The sequence below is a fragment of the Sinocyclocheilus anshuiensis genome, unplaced genomic scaffold (assembly GCF_001515605.1).
Source record: "Sinocyclocheilus anshuiensis isolate Anshui unplaced genomic scaffold, SAMN03320099.WGS_v1.1 scaffold990, whole genome shotgun sequence".
Taxonomy (NCBI): domain Eukaryota; kingdom Metazoa; phylum Chordata; class Actinopteri; order Cypriniformes; family Cyprinidae; genus Sinocyclocheilus; species Sinocyclocheilus anshuiensis.
The window spans coordinates 1,314,666-1,330,862 of NW_015539926.1; the positions used below are offsets into that span (position 1 = coordinate 1,314,666).

General features: G+C 35.5%; 1 protein-coding gene and 1 long non-coding RNA gene across 2 annotated transcripts in view; both read left to right on the forward strand.

Moving 5' to 3' along the window:
• Positions 1 to 9,616, forward strand: part of LOC107686721 (contactin-associated protein-like 2) — a 401,917-nt gene extending 392,301 nt beyond the window's left edge. Inside the window, exons 24-26 of the mRNA XM_016483827.1 lie at positions 7,228 to 7,458; positions 7,751 to 7,822; positions 8,457 to 9,616. Of these exons, the coding sequence (XP_016339313.1) occupies positions 7,228 to 7,458; positions 7,751 to 7,822; positions 8,457 to 8,656 (503 nt within the window). The 3' untranslated portion in view covers positions 8,657 to 9,616. The remainder of the gene's footprint in view (positions 1 to 7,227; positions 7,459 to 7,750; positions 7,823 to 8,456) is intronic.
• A 4,625-nt stretch (positions 9,617 to 14,241) lies between these two features.
• LOC107686725 (uncharacterized) lies at positions 14,242 to 15,912 on the forward strand. The gene is made up of 2 exons (XR_001634063.1): positions 14,242 to 14,357; positions 15,386 to 15,912. It is a non-coding gene; the product is annotated as an uncharacterized LOC107686725 (long non-coding RNA).
• Positions 15,913 to 16,197: the final 285 nt, after the last annotated feature.

The following is a 16,197-nucleotide window of genomic DNA, read 5'->3' on the forward strand; positions in this document are numbered from 1 at the left end:
ATTAATCGTTTCACAGCACTAATTAAATATTAATATAATATCTTGAAGATATTATTTAAATAATATAGATTACAAACAGACAATCATTTTATTATTTAAAAAATACATTTTATTAAATAAATAACACTTTCCTGTTTTAAAAAAATCAAACTCTTCAAATGGAAATATACCACCCACTGAAGAGAAATACATTACACTTAAAAATATACACAAGTTAAATATTAATATAATGTTGAAAATATTATTTAAATATTTTTAAAGGGTAATCAGCCCAATGGAACAAAAGGTTTCATGTAAAAATTATTTATTAATTTTAACATAAAAATACATTGTAAATATTAATATAATGTTATATATTACACTTAAAATATATATTACACTTAAAAAATACACACAAGTTAAATATTAAATATTAAATCATATTTAGCATTTAAATTTTTTCTAAAGGGAAAATGCATTTAGAGATTCCTAAAATGGAAATCAATTTTTAAACAATTTAATCAAATTATTAATATAATGTTATATATTACACTAAAAAATATTATATTCATTTAAATATAAAACTACATAATACATAATATATAAAAATACATAATAATAAATATTATATAATGTTGAACATATTATTTAAAGATTTTGTTTATAATTTTAAAAAAAAAAACTGTCAAAGAACTTTTGAGAACCAGAGGTGACAGAGCAAGTTTTTACTACTTACTTACCACTGTTTCCCACACAAAGTCTATAGCAGAATAGGAATAGCATTTGGACTAGAACGCATGATGTCAAGAAAACAAAATGATATTCTATTACACTGAACAGACTTGCTTAGCTTCTCTGAAAGACATCCTGATGCAGTCCGCCTGGTCTCCATCAAAGCCTTGTTGAACAGATGGATGATGTCATTGGCTATTCTGTGCTCATTGCACGTCTCTGGGTGCAGTCATGGTCCAGCGTGGAGGGGGCTCCAGATCCAGACGACAGTGGAATCCAGTTTCCAGGTGTTGCTGAAGCAGGATATCAATGAGTGCGGAACAGGAGATGGGCTGCAGTCTGTGATCACCCAGCCCCAGCTGCAGACGTACACACACACACACACACACACACACACAGGCATCCGCAGCGTGGAGAGGAGCATACATTGACAGAGAAGAAGGCTGGCATTTTGGAAGAAGAAAGTGAGATACAGCTGATAACAAACGCTTGTCAGGCAGGTAATGTTTGCTTTCTGTACTGCAGCATTGAGGGGTTTGAAGGAGGATGTGAGGGTGAAGGATGCCGTACATGTGTTTAGTGTGTTTGGATATTCCACTGATCACCCACTGTAGTCTTTTATGTATTCCTGTTCCTAATATTGAATTAGAATGAGAATGTATTGTAGCATAGCATTGTTTGGTTATTGATTTGTTGGGCAGATTGTCTGCATTGCTGGAATATGTGTGTGGTGCAGGTAGTATAAGGTGGTGTTTGCACCTTCCAAGGGTGGCTGATGGAAGAATAAGTAGAAACACTGAGGTTTGAATTCACGAAATGTATTTGTCTTTTTTGCGCAATATATTTCCGTACAAAAACCTGCATTATATATATACACACACACATATACATATACATTTTTATCTCTCTTTCAGACTCAAACCTGGGGGTATATATAAATACATTCAACATTTCCATTACAGGAATAATTTTCCTTTTAAAATATGTTGTGTTTTAATGTTTTTTTAAACTGTAATAATATTATTATATATATTATTATAATATAAATATATATGTTGCATTTATTAGATAAAAAAAAAAAAAAAATAGTCTAGAAATCTGGAGAACTCACACTTGAACACAAGGTCACCCTTTCTATTTCAATTATGGATTGCACCTTGTACACCTAATGCAGATAACATTATTACGCATCATTATTGACTGATAAAAGTGACAGTTTTACATTTTTTCAGGTATCTGGTCTAAAGTCGAACGATGCTGTTCAGTCCCAGTAAAGTACGGCAGATTGCAATAGTCTGCTGCATACTAGAGGGAATTTCTTTGTGCAAATTGAGTTCAGCACTAATTGTTGTGGGCATGTTTGCATTATTACTTGATTTGCATAATTCATTTAGTGAATATAGCTGTGTTTCCTGAGCAACGTGCCTTTGCTGTGGGTATTTCTGAGGTTGCTCTCTGATCCTGTTGTCACGTTATGTTGGACAGGTGTTGTTCTGTCTCAGTCTGTGTTAGCACATGGTGCATCATGCAGCAAGATCTGAAGATTGGCCTCTTCCATTCTGAGCAGTATAGCAAGATGACATAAAATGAGGTGAAATGAAATGTTAGGCCATCATGATATGTGTTGACAGTGTCATTGTAATTCACATTATCACTTTTCTTTTGGCCCAGCATCTCCCACCTCCTTTTGTCTCCCACTCCTGCTACACCGGCTTCCATTTGTTACCAAGGCAACCCTTTCATCCCACCCCTTCTCTCTATCTCCCAACCCATCCATCAAAAGACAGTCTTCAATCCCTCATTTGCCCCCTCTTTCCCTGTCTCTCCCCTGCAATAATGGCCCCTACCAGGATTGCAGTGTTTACTTTAATGTCTCTGAATAATTCATAGCATTTCTCAGCAGCTCATAGACAAAAGGGTATTTAAATAGCAGTTTTACTTGCACTGCATAATTCTACATATCTCTTCTCAGCGTGAAATGTTTTTAAAGTGATATACTGTATTGTGTTGACTGCAGTAAGGAACATGGTTTGTGGAATGCAGTATCAGTAGCTTCTGGTGAATTTTACAGTATGATCAAGTGCGTATCTTGTCTCTGTTTTCTACACCGAACTGCATTATAAAACGGGAAGAAACGTTTACAGCAGGTGGCTACAGGTGTGGGTGCATTGCAGTACAAGTTGGTGCTGTCAAGGAAATTATATTATCATGTTTTTATGATTTAGCAAGTTTTATGCTATAAATGCATGCCAGTTTTTGATATAGCTATATCTATCTATCTATCTATGTATCTATACATGTATGTATATATACTGTATGTGTGTATGTGTGTGTATATATGGATAGATAGATAGATAGATAGATAGATATATTTCTAGAAAATAAAATATACAATTATATATATATTTTTTTTTTTTCTTCTAATTTTACCAAAAAAAATGGCACACCACAGTATTTTTGGCTGTTTTAATTTCATTTATACATATTTTTGTCTATATATTTCAATTCAAGAAAATATATGTCACATTTGAAGAAAAAGTCAGGTTGAAACTAAATAAATGTTCTATGTAAAAAAAAAATTTTTTCACTGAGCTTCACTGCTTATATATATTTATAAAACATATATTTAGCATATTTTTACAATGTATTTTGACCACGAATATGTAACAAAAATTGCAGCTCTGGATGCCTTTGTTTACCAGTCTTATTTTATCATATGCTGCACACAAGCACACTGAAATAATGCGGTGTGGTGATGCTGGGCGGGGGGGAGACGCCACCACCACTTTCGGGTCACACCATCCACCCTTTCTTCATATCAGCCAGATCTTGACCTTGAATCTAATTAACCTGAATCTTATTGCTCTGCACCACACTAAAAGCATCATACGCCCTCCAAGATCAACAGGACACAGACAGCCAGCTGTTATCATCTGCTTTTATTTATCAGTCAATCACAGGGAGATAAACAACAGGATTTGTGTGTTTATAGAAGCAGGCCATGATGAACTTTTAGTGGGAATTGTGAAAATCAATGTTTGTTTGTTCCCATAACTATGACTCGAGGTAAAGTTTGCAGCGTTGAGGAACAAAGAAACTGCAGTGCTCCCTCCTCCCTCTTAATGTCGGAGGAAAGCAGAACTGCATGTGGCTGATTGGAGTCCATCTGCTTGCAGTATAAAACATTTCATCAAGGGGGTAAAAACCATGTAATGAAAGCCCAGTTTGCACAAAACAAGGGTTAATGTAAGTGCAAATACTGCAGCATGTCTCTAATAATCAGAGCATCATGAAGAGCAAGAGGGAAATCTCCAGAGCTTTCCACCTGAATTTGCAGTCAATTCTCATAAATATTCCAGCCACGTTTCACGCCTCTGAGGAACCAATACACAGCAGAACGTGTTATATTTTATACAACAAACATGAACCTGAATAGCTTTAATGCGTTTTCCAGTCAGGTCGCTATGTTCTTTTAAATCATTGAAAATATTTGCGTTTTAAAGTAGATTTTGGATGTGAATGTGACAAGAATGATAATCATTTGATTTGCTATGCTGTGGTGTCATGATGAGATACACTCAAATTACTCTCTGTAATTTCATATTCTAGTAATTTAAAGCAAAGGCAATAATAGAATTTAACGAGATCATTCACATCAGATATGTAACGTCTCTACAGCTCTGTTGTTTCTTATTACCCCAGTCGTTTCACATTTAGAAACATCACTGAAACAGAAATTCAAGCAGATCAGATTTTGTGTATTGGTATTCATAGGAGTCTTGCTGAAAATGAACAAGTGTTCTGTCTGGCTTGTGCCAGCAAGTATCTGAGATGGAGACTAGTATTCATGAGGATGTTATCACATTTCTTCACTTTCTGCTGAGCATTGAGCTGCGAGGTTGACTTTAGTTGTGTGGGGAGGCCATTTCTTTTTGCTGAATCGGGAGTGAAATCCCATTTTAGCCCTGTGAGACCTAGCATTTGGAATATTGTTGTGTTTTGGCCTATTATTTCTGGATGTAGCGAACGTTTGTTGACTTTCATTAGTGCAACACATGAGCGTAGAACTTCTTGTATGCTTTTTTTGTTTCTTGTACCCTGCAACATGTTACAATAAAAATATTGTTTTAAATGATCAGTTTATTATCAGTTATCAGTTTATGGAACCATTTGTTTTATTTAACAAGGATGCATTTAATCAAAAGTGACAGTAAAGAAATTTACAGTGTTACAAAAAAATATGCTGTCCCTTGTGAATTTTTCTCAACAAAGAATCCTGAAAAGAAATGTAGGATGATTTCCACAAAAATGTTAAGCAGCACAATTAATTAAAGCATTAGAGAAATTAATTTTAATAAAATGTTTCTTGAGCACAAGATCAGCATATTAGAATGATTTCTGAAGGATCATGTGACACTAAAAACGGGAGTAATCATAGGAATAAATTACAATTTAAACATTTAAAAAGAAAACAGTTGTTTTAAATTGTAATAATATTATTTAATTTTTTTAAATTAAAAAAATCCAGTTTTTGCAGTATATTTGATCAAATAAATGCAGACTTGGAGAACATAAAAGACATTAAAAAAAAATCTTACCTACCCCAAACTTTTGAATAAAATTACTATACTATACATATATAAATTCATTAAAAAAATTACTTTTCATTGTGCATCTTGTTTATTGGTGCAAATAAGTTTCAGGAGTTGAATTGCAATTCAAAAGACATTCTTAATTCACATCTGAATGTCGCACAACCTTGAATCTCTGATATACTGTCATCTCTCATGCACCCCCATTGCTGTGATACTCTGAATAAAAAAATCATCATCCCTATGAAGTGTTCTTGATGCACAACACAGACAGCTTGCTTTGTTTTTTATCTATTGTTCTCATTGTGTGTTTTTCATCTGCGGTCTTTTACCGTAGAGACAGTGTGTACTTTACCCCTGGCTGTGGTGAGAGAATGCTGAATTTAGCTGCGCACCGCAGCTGCTTTGAAGAGGTTTCGTCTGTAATGTGCAGCAGTTAGACTGACTCTTTTGTCTGTGTTTGGTGGAGGAAATCTCTGCTGCACTTTGAAGGTACCAGGATACGTTATTGTGCCTGAAGACAAGAAAGAGGGGGAGAGAAAAGAGTAGAAGTGTAATAGAAAGTGTTTTATGATAATGCCGGAGGACTTGGTTTTAATCTTATGTCAGGATTACTCTGCTGTTTGGATTTAAATATCATAGAGTATAAAGATCGGTTTGGACTGTTGAGCAGCAATCGAGGTTTAAAAGGATAGTTCTCCCAAAAATGTAAATTCTGTTGTTATTTGCACACTTTCATGTCGTTCCAAACCTGTATGACTTACTTTCTTCTGTAGAGCATAAAAGAAGATGTTTTGAAGAATGTTCTGGTCGCTCTTGTCAAAAAGAGCACAAATACCATGAAAGTGGCACATAAGTCTTATATTATGAGCCCTCTGAAGTCATAAGAGAGACTTATGTGGGAAACAGATAAGTGTTATTATTTGTATGCTTTTATGACATTTTGTTTAATTGAATTAGCTTGTATTTTTTATATTTTCAGTTTTCATTTTAATTTTAGTTCACATTGTAGTAATTTATGTGCATTTGTCATTTTTAATGATTCTAATTAGCTTTAATTTATATTCATTTCAGATTTCTTTAATAAATGTTTTAAATATTTTTTTAAATAACATCTTATTTTAAAATATATATTTTTTTAAAAACAGCTTTTTATATTTAAAATAACAGCTTATAGTATTTCAGTTAGTTGCCAATGCAACAACATTTCTCCTTTTCATTTAAGCTTTTCATCTAATACTTATTTTTTTGCTTTATTTCATATTTATTTTAGTTAAGTAAACTACTTTTAATAGTTTTAGTTAAGAAACAAACCACTGGATCAAAACAAAATGTAAGTCATTAATCACTAATAAACTTCACCTCCAGTGAGCAATGAATTTCTGTGACTGAATTAATGAGTTTACAATTCATGAACGAATCATTCTGACAATTATTATGAACTAGATCAAATGATGTATTAAAAAGATCCAGAAGAAACGGAGTTATTCAGGTTTGGAACAAATGATAGTGAGTAATTTTATTAAGTGGACAATTCCTTTAAATATTCAGTATAGCAACAAATAAACTAATTGTTTGCATTTAAAATCTGCAAACCATTGAATGAGAATGGCATACATGCAGAGAGCAATTTATTATCAACATGTTTGTAATTCAAGTGAAAATGATACATTCTTTGTTCAGATACAGTTGTTCCCTCAAGGTTTTATTTTAGGATGCCACTGTAATGCATATCTGATGTATGTACATTATAGATGAACATGCATTGATCTTATCCTTTTATTGCAGTGAAATGGAACACATTTCCTGGAACAAGGCTTGGAGTTATCTTTTATTTCAGGCTGTCTGACAACATCTAGATGCTGATTATTCCCTCGCTCTTAGTCTAACTTTAGATGCCTATCTGTATCTCTTCTTCTTGCAGAAACCGGGTACATTGATCCAGTGATTATTGAAAAATACAACACCCCCGGGTTTGTGGGTTGCCTGTCCAGAGTGCAGTTCAACAGCATTGCTCCTCTGAAAGCCGCTCTCAGGTCCCGTGGTTCTGTTCCTGTTTCTCACCAGGGTAAACTGGTGGAATCCAACTGCGGAGCTTCACCCCTCACGATCCCACCCATGTCTGCTGCAACCGACCCGTGGCACCTAGATGCAGGTCAGCACATTTAAACAACAGAGGTCTTGAAGTCCCGCAAATGCACTGAAATCTCTCAGTCCTGCATTATTTCCCAGGAGTGGTGTAAAAGACATTTCATTTTCATGAATAATCTACTAAAAATAATCTACTTGTAATTTATTTGGCATCGAGAAAATTATTAATTCTCTTCTCAGACACATCGGACTGTTCGGTGTTTTCACATGTATTCATTTTCAGTCTATCGGGGTTATTATAGTTTACTAAAACTATATAGACATTCAATTATTATAATTATTATGATCTCCTACAGGTGCTGATTTCCCCTTCAATGAAGAAAGAGTGATACCAGATGGAGTAAATAGGAATTCAGCTATAATAGGAGGTGAGATGGATACATACTCTTCTTCTATAATTCTGATGAACAATTGCTTCTTTTAAGTTATCTATTCTTTTATACATTAAAGGAGTATTTCATCCAAAAATGAAAATTTGCTGAAAATTAACTCACTCTTAGGCCATTCAAGATGTAGTTTGTTTCTTCATCAGAACAGATTTGTGGAAATTTAACATTACATCACTTGCTCAGCAGTTGATCCTCTGCAGTGAATGGGTGCCGTCAGAATGAGAGTCCAATCAGCTGATAAAAACATCACAATAATCCACACGACTCCAGTCCATCAATTAACATCTTATGAAAAACGTCTTAATGATGGATTTCTTTATTACAAACACAGCTTTTCTCTTCTTTTCTCTTCATGTTATTGATGGACTGGATTCATATGGATTACTTGTGGATAATTGTGATGTTTTTATCAGCTGTTTAAACTGATTCTGACGGCACCCATTCCCTGCAAAGGATCCATTGGTGAGCAAGTGATATGATGCTTAATTTTCCCAAATCTGTTCCAATAAAGAAACAAACTTGGATTGTTGTCTTGGATATATTTTCATACATTTTCTGCGACTTTTCCTTTCAAACTGTTCCTTTAACTGTGGCGAATGTATTTTCCTTGCAGGTATCATTGCAGTGGTGATCTTCACTATTCTGTGCACGCTGGTGTTTCTGATCCGGTACATGTTCCGCCATAAAGGCACCTACCACACCAACGAGGCCAAGGGGGGAGAGTCATCAGAGTCAGCCGACGCGGCCATTATCGGCACCGAGGCCAATTTCACAGAGACCATCGATGAAAGCAAGAAAGAATGGTTCATCTAATGGGGGTGTACAGACTCTTTCAGAATCTTTTTTTGAGTATCAGAACTAATGTTTTGGGATCAAGCTCATCACCAGTTTGAGAAACTGTCCTGTACATAGTGACTGGCTTGTCTCTTTCTATTGTGTTTTGGCAGAAGTCTTTTAGGTGTGTAATCTCTGGATCACATTAATAAATCATTTCACCATGTGTTCTTTTTTTTAACAGAAACATAATTATTTGCCAAAATCCTCTTTTATGGAAAATGTTTATGTACGTTTAATCATTTTCTTCACGTGCTTAATCTTACAAAAAGTGGAAAATGTTTTAGACAGACTGTAAATGTTAAATGCTCTATATGAATATGTTTATTTAATTCATTGCACAAACGACAGAGTTTTAGATGACATCAGATTGTATATCATCAGCGAGGGGAAGAAAAACAAGGCATGCACCAAGAATTATGTCAAATCGACGCTGTCTGTTTGTAGCTTTCTGCACAGCTATGCTCATTTATTTCTTGTGGAAGCCTTCAGTTTATTGTTCCTTGCCAAACACCACTCAGTCTTAAGCATTTGTTTTGCTGAAGGCATGTATCATGGCATAAAGATGTTATTTTGAGAGATCATTTTGTCTGTGATTCATTTATGCAGGCTGTGGTAAAGCATTGGCATAGTGGCATCTATTTGGCAGATGAAAACCCAAACATGTATCATCAGCGTTTGTCATTGCAGATGAAGAAGGTGGGACCACTGACACCCAATTTAATGACTTCATTCAAGGTGCCTTTAGGATTCAGCCAGCCGTCTGTGGAGAATTACTTTGGTTAAATAGATAAAAGGAGAATCCCAACTAATCAAATGGCTGTTTGTATTTATTTGATATATTTGACTGAGAAGAAAGCAGACCCAATGTTTATGAGTTTAGAAGTGTTTGGAACAGCACTGTCATATAATTTTTTTGCACTGTGTATTTTGTCAAATTACTTTTGACATTTTTTAAGTACTATTTACTTTTTTTAATAAAATGTCAAATAAAACGTCATTTACATACAGATTATCCATTCTCTCAGAGGCTGGTTCACAGAATGATTTTAGACAACTGATGTCGGTCAGTGTAATGTATTTATTTGTTATAAATATCTAGGTTTAGAATTATGACACATCCGCCATTCATTGGAGTAATTATGAGTCTGATCTGAATAGTTTATCATTCTCTTATAGAGATATCAAGCTAAATTTGATCGTTGTTTCATCAGCTCTCTTGTTTATGTGGTTTTGCAAAAAAGTAGATGTGTATCTTAATATTATTTTTGAAAGGTGTACGGGTAATGATATATGTTTGGAAGGGTTTGTGTTCACAATCACATCTCAGACTATAACCATGTTAATTTAGTTAAATATTTCTCAAATTGACATTTTGGAGCGTATAATGAGGGATTCATGAGACTATACAAGAGTCTTGATGAGTTACACTTTTATATTCTAATATCAATGTTTTCACCCCTCATTTACATTGAAAATATAAACATTGTTTTGTATTATTGTAAGGTTAGTCAGTTAGGATTCACAATAAATGAAATATATGAATATATTTTTATGAGGATATTTTGTAGATGACCTAGCCTTTCATTGTGTCTCATCTATATGTGTATTAGAGGAAGGATTTTCAAAGTGTTCTCAAGATCTGTGAAGAAAAAAATATGTACTTAAACGTTCCTTGTATGGAGACAGAAAGCTTTGATCATTTTAATTGTCATAATATGACCCCTTTTCATTTACCTTTAACAGTATTATTCTTTAGACATGTTGAATTTATGTTTTGTGAAGGTGATTTTTGTTTCTTTTTATGACGAGAGGATACAAAATAATAAAATGTTTTCTATTATTTATTGAACACAGCTCAGTTCTGCTGCCTCTCATATGGCACGTATATAGGCCTTTAAATGTAAATATAGATTTTTTGATCACAGCAATTCAAGGCTTTGACATTTTATTGTTTTTGAGTCAATATACGAGTGAAAGTGTAAACAATATAATATATTTACTCATCTGTATCTCATATTATGATTGCATTCTGCTCGTGTATTCAACTTGTTTTAACGGCAGCATGACCACTGTATGTGAAATTGTACATACTGTACTTTAAACTATTGTGCAATATCACAATTGTATTTACTCCTGGGGGCATATTTTTTACCTTTTGTTATGATGTTGACAAGTCAGGAATGAATAGTACAATACTTTTTATATTTAGAGCAACTCAGTTCTCGACTGGCTGTTTAACGTAAAATATTTGTACTGACCTCTTTTCATCCATCTCATTACTGTGTGAGGCCTGATTGCAAAATAAGAGAATTCCTCATTAATGTGGCTATTCTTATGGGAAGGGAATAAAAGCAAGTAGCCTACCTAACAAATGTTTGTTGTGTAGTTTTTTTTCAATGTCTACTACATTCACATTAGATGGAACTTCAGATGTTACCGACCGTATATCAAATTCAATATATTATTGGGTTAAATATATATATGAATATGGAGTTGTCTATCAGTCCCTATAAAGTTACATTATCAGACATCTCTATATTTGAAGAAAACTAAAACTTTTATAAAATGTATACTGCGTAACACAAGGCAGTCAGATGTTGCGATGTGGATACTGCATGGTATGCATATAAAACTGAAGTCCATAATAATTTGTAAACTAGAGGTCTCTTATGTTGACACGTTGTGATGACTCTTATGAAGCGGAATTTAGTCAGCTACTGCCCAAGCATCTCAGAGGCGACGACACGAGAGGTAGTGGTGAGTTACTGCAGCTATATTGTGAATGTAACTGAATGGCTTCAGGATCTGAGGAGGATGGTTGGGATCTTGAAAGTGATATGGAGTGGCAAAAGGCTACTAATAAGCGTAAGAAAAAAAGAGTAATGGATCAGGAACAGAAACATCTCAGGTTACTTATGTAACCATGGTTCCCTGAGTAGGGAACGAGACACTGCGTCCTCTAGGGGTGTCGCCGGCCAACAAGTTGGTGTTTTTTCAATGTATGCTTCAGTCACGACGAGGCGTTCCCCATAGCGACCCCTAGAGGACGCAGTTCAAAGTTCCCATGAAAGGGAACAGATGATACTGTTAAAAAAGTGAGAGGACATGACAATGTAACATCTGGCAGTGAGACGCAAACATGGGGAGAGTTGTAACATCACTATTTCCACCTATCAGGGATAAGCTAGGAGTCCTATGATAATTTCATTATTTACCCACTTCCTCCCCGATCTTATATCAATGGTTGTCAAGGCTGTAAATAGATATATGCAGCTTTTATAAAGAAAAAAAAACAGATTTTGGTGTAAGAATCCAATTTTTTTTTACCAAAACTTTATTTTGCTTAGAACTTAAACTGTTGCAGATTAAATCATATAACTTACATTAGAATAAATTGTAGATTCTCAGGCAAAATGTGATGCATTTTTAAACTGCTAATTTCAAACCATAATGCTAATACAGCTAACTAAACATTAGATGACAGGGGTGGGGTAAGTTGTAACACATTTTAGCATTCCCTTGCATAGAACAGAGAACTTTCATGTTGTATATATGGAGCTTTTTTTGGCCGCTCAAAGCCAAATGCAATGTGGGTAAAATGTGCCCTGTGCAGTTTCTGGATCCACCAAGCCTGCACTCTAGGGTTAAAAACATTGGTTTTACACCATTGTGAATCTGATTGAGAAAATTCATACATAGACATAATCTCGCACACAAATTTACACAGGTTTTTGTTAGATCTGCATATTCTTTACCTCAGTACACTGGAGTTGAGTGTTCAGTAAGCATAAATACTGTTAAAGGGATAGTTCACCCAAAAATGAAAATTTGATGTTTATCTGCTTACCCCCGGGGCATCGAAGATGACTTTGTTTCTTCAGTAGAACACAAACGAAGATTTTTAACTCAAACCGTTGCAGTCTGTCAGTCATATAATGTAAGTGAATGGGAATCACGGCTTTGAGAGTCAAAAAAACATACACAAACAAAACCAAATGAAACCCTGCGGCTCGTGACGATACATTGATGTGTAAAGACACGAAACGAACGGTCTGTGCAAGAAACTAAACCGTATTTATATTGTTTTTTACCTCTGATTCACGCAATGTCTGAACTGTCCTGAGCGGTTTCTTCTCCCCGGAGAGAGGGCCAGGCACTTAATCTATCTTCCTCCAAGGAGGTTGAGGTGATGAGCGTCGACACGGAGGAGACTGCGGACTCGCCACCGCAGTCCCTCACGTATGAGGAGCTTGTGGAGGTTGTGACTCGTGCTGTAGCCAAACTGAACATTGAATGGCCAGCCGAGAAACAGGACGCTCATCCCAAGAGCAAGTTGGACGAGCACTTCCTCAAAGCTAGATCACAGCCTTCACGACGGGGCCTTCCATTTTCCCCCAATCTCTATACTGAAGTCACAAGATCATGGGATAAACCATATTCGTCCCGACTCTTCAGGCCTACAGTATCCAATTACTCAAACATCACGGAGCTGAATGAGAAGGGATATGGGGCGATGCCGGCGGTGGAGCAGACGCTCGCGAGCTATCTCTCCCCGTCCTCAGCATCATCCCTGAAGGCCCCGAAGCTTCCCACCAAGGCAGTAAAACTGACATCCAGCCTGGTAGGGAAAGCTTATACGGCGGCAGGTCAAGCCGGTGCGTGTCTGCACACTATGGCGGTGTTGCAGGCATACCAGGCCGACCTGCTAAAAGACCTGGACGATAGGGAGGAAGAGGAACTGCGTCGGGCCACAGACCTGTCGCTTCGAGCCACCAGGGAAACAGCCAGAGCCATCGGCTACGGAGTGACACCTGTGGTTGAATCTGTCCGAACTACAAGACAAGGGCAGATTCTTCCTCCTGGATGCCCCAGTATCGCTTTCTGGCCTCTTCGGCGGCGCAGTCATCTTCCTCCCTATCGAGAGGTTTCAGGAGGTGAAGAAGCAAGCGGCGACATTCCAGCATTTCCTCCCTCACCACCCCCAGGCGGCACTCTCGGTCGGGGTCCTCTAAACAGAAAGCGGATCTGTGGACTGTTATTATGTCCAAGAGGACCTCGGCCAAGCGGTCCTGACAATTCCATCGTCAGTTTAATAAATGCATCACTATACAAAATAGGTAAACATATTACAGGTAAATGTGCCTTTTGTGGGGTAATAGAAACCATTGAACATGTAATATTAAAATGTCGGAAATATATGAGAGAGAATTAAAATGATAAAGAACTTAAAAGGTAATACTAAGGAAAAAAAGAAGATAAATTGGATATTAGGAAAATGATTAAAAGAGGGTATTAATCAAAGAATAGTAATGGAATATATTGTATAAACAGGATTAAACAAACGAATTTGATAGGGAATTAAATAAATTAATTAATTAAACAAAGGAATAGGGGAACACACAAGCTGGGTTTTTTGGCATGGGAGCTCAACACGCAGCAGCCAGAAATACAGCTTGGGTGAACCCGAAATAAAATTAACAATAAAGTAAAATAAAATATGAATAGAGACGGGACTATCATCCATGTATGAATGAAAACAGTAGGTGGTGGTATGTGCCTATAGTGCGGAATACGCCAAAATCCCAAAGAACAAGAAGAAGAAGCATCTCAGAGGCTGCGTTACACTTTGGCGTTAACACATGCGATATTGTCAACTTGTGGGACACAAACCTGCCTGGTAGGATTAGTCTAAATGTTTTCGTGCAGTTTTTGAAAGGACATGTCAATTAGAACATGTAATTACTGAAAGAAGAAGCGATTTATGTCAATAGGTTACCGTTTTCCTTTAAACTGCATTGACTACGACGATGTCAGTTATTGTTTAGCTTATTATTTTTCCTTATCGTTTTCCTTTCGCTCGTTGTGTTTTATTAGGTCACAGTCGTTCCGTTTGGTGTCAGTTACACAGTGAAGATTGAAGTTAGCCAGCCTCTTGTTTAAGTTGCTAAAAACAATGTAGACGTGTTCATATTTCATATATTTCGGAGCCTCCGTTGATTGAGGTTGAATTTTTAAAGAAGGTTTTGTTAGTGTTTTACTGAACCATTCAAAAGGTTGGATTACGTAGGTTCAATTGAATGTTTTTTTTATGTTTTTTATTCTGCAAGGAGGCGTTAAATTGATTAGAAGTGCCATTTATAATGTTACAAAAATTTATTTTAAATAGGCCTAAATACTATTCTTTTGAACTTCTTCCTCATCAAAGAATCCTGTAAAAAGTCTATACAAAAATATTAAGGAGCACAACTTTTCCATACTGATAATAAGAAATATTTATTGAGCAACAAATCAGCATATTAGAATGATTTCTAAGGGATGACTGTATAATGGCTGCTTTGCCATCACAGAAATATATTTAGTTAAATTTTACTAAAACAGAAAACAGTTTTTTCAAATTGAAATAGGCTATTTCACAATCTTACAGTTTTTTACTTTTTTTCTCAATCAAATAAATGCAGCCTTGGTGAACATAAGAAATGTCTTTCAAAAACATGATATCTTAATGACCTCGATCAAACTTTTGGTAGTGTAAATGTTTTATTATTTATTTAATAATTGTTTAAATATGTATATGGAATTAAATTAGTATAACTGTTTATCTGTCTAAATAGTTCACACTAAATCTTTTTAATGTCACTGAACAGGTCTTCAAAACAGATCTAGCAGAGAGATCAAATGTAATGAATGTTTTTTTAACTCTTATAGATACCTTGCTGAAGTGGCTGGGCACTTCTACACTTCTTCCTTACTTCTACAGCACTTCTCAAAATCAACCTGAAGATTCAACCAAAGATTCATTCAGCAAGTGCATAATGCCACGATCAAAGGAAATTCCAGAAGATGTAAAAGAAAAGATAATTTTTTACCATAAGTCTGGTAAGGGTTACAAAGCTATTTCTAAAATTATGGGACTGCATCGATCCACTGTCAGAACTATAATTTCCAAATGGAAAACATTTGGAACAGTGATGAATCTTCCCAGGAGTGGTCGACCCACAAAAATTTCACCACGGACACAGCGGAAAATCATCCAGGAAGTCACAAAGAAACCCGAAATAACGTCCAAAGAACTGCAGGCTTCTCTTGCTTTAGTTAAAATCAAAGTTCATGACTCTACAATCAGACGGAGACTGGGCCAAATTAGGAAACGCGAGATAGTGTCAAAACGAAAAACACTGCAGAAAAAGAAAATAAATGCTTGTCTTGTTTGAAAATAATCTACAGGAAGATTCCCAAATTTATGAGGAAAATCTTTTAAAAGCAGAAGTGGCAGAAGTGGATGTTTTTATTTGATAAAAGTCCCATCATGTCCAGTGTAAAACAAACAGTCCTGCAACAATCCACAGTAGAAAGAAAAAAAATGTATCTGTATTTACTTCTGGACCAGAAGTTCTGGTGACATATTTTTTACATTTTATTGTGTCAGGTATGAGTAGAACAGTACCTTAATCCACTGTATAAAGCCTGACTGAAAAATATTCATCTATATTACTGTTTCTATGCAAAGGAAATAAAAA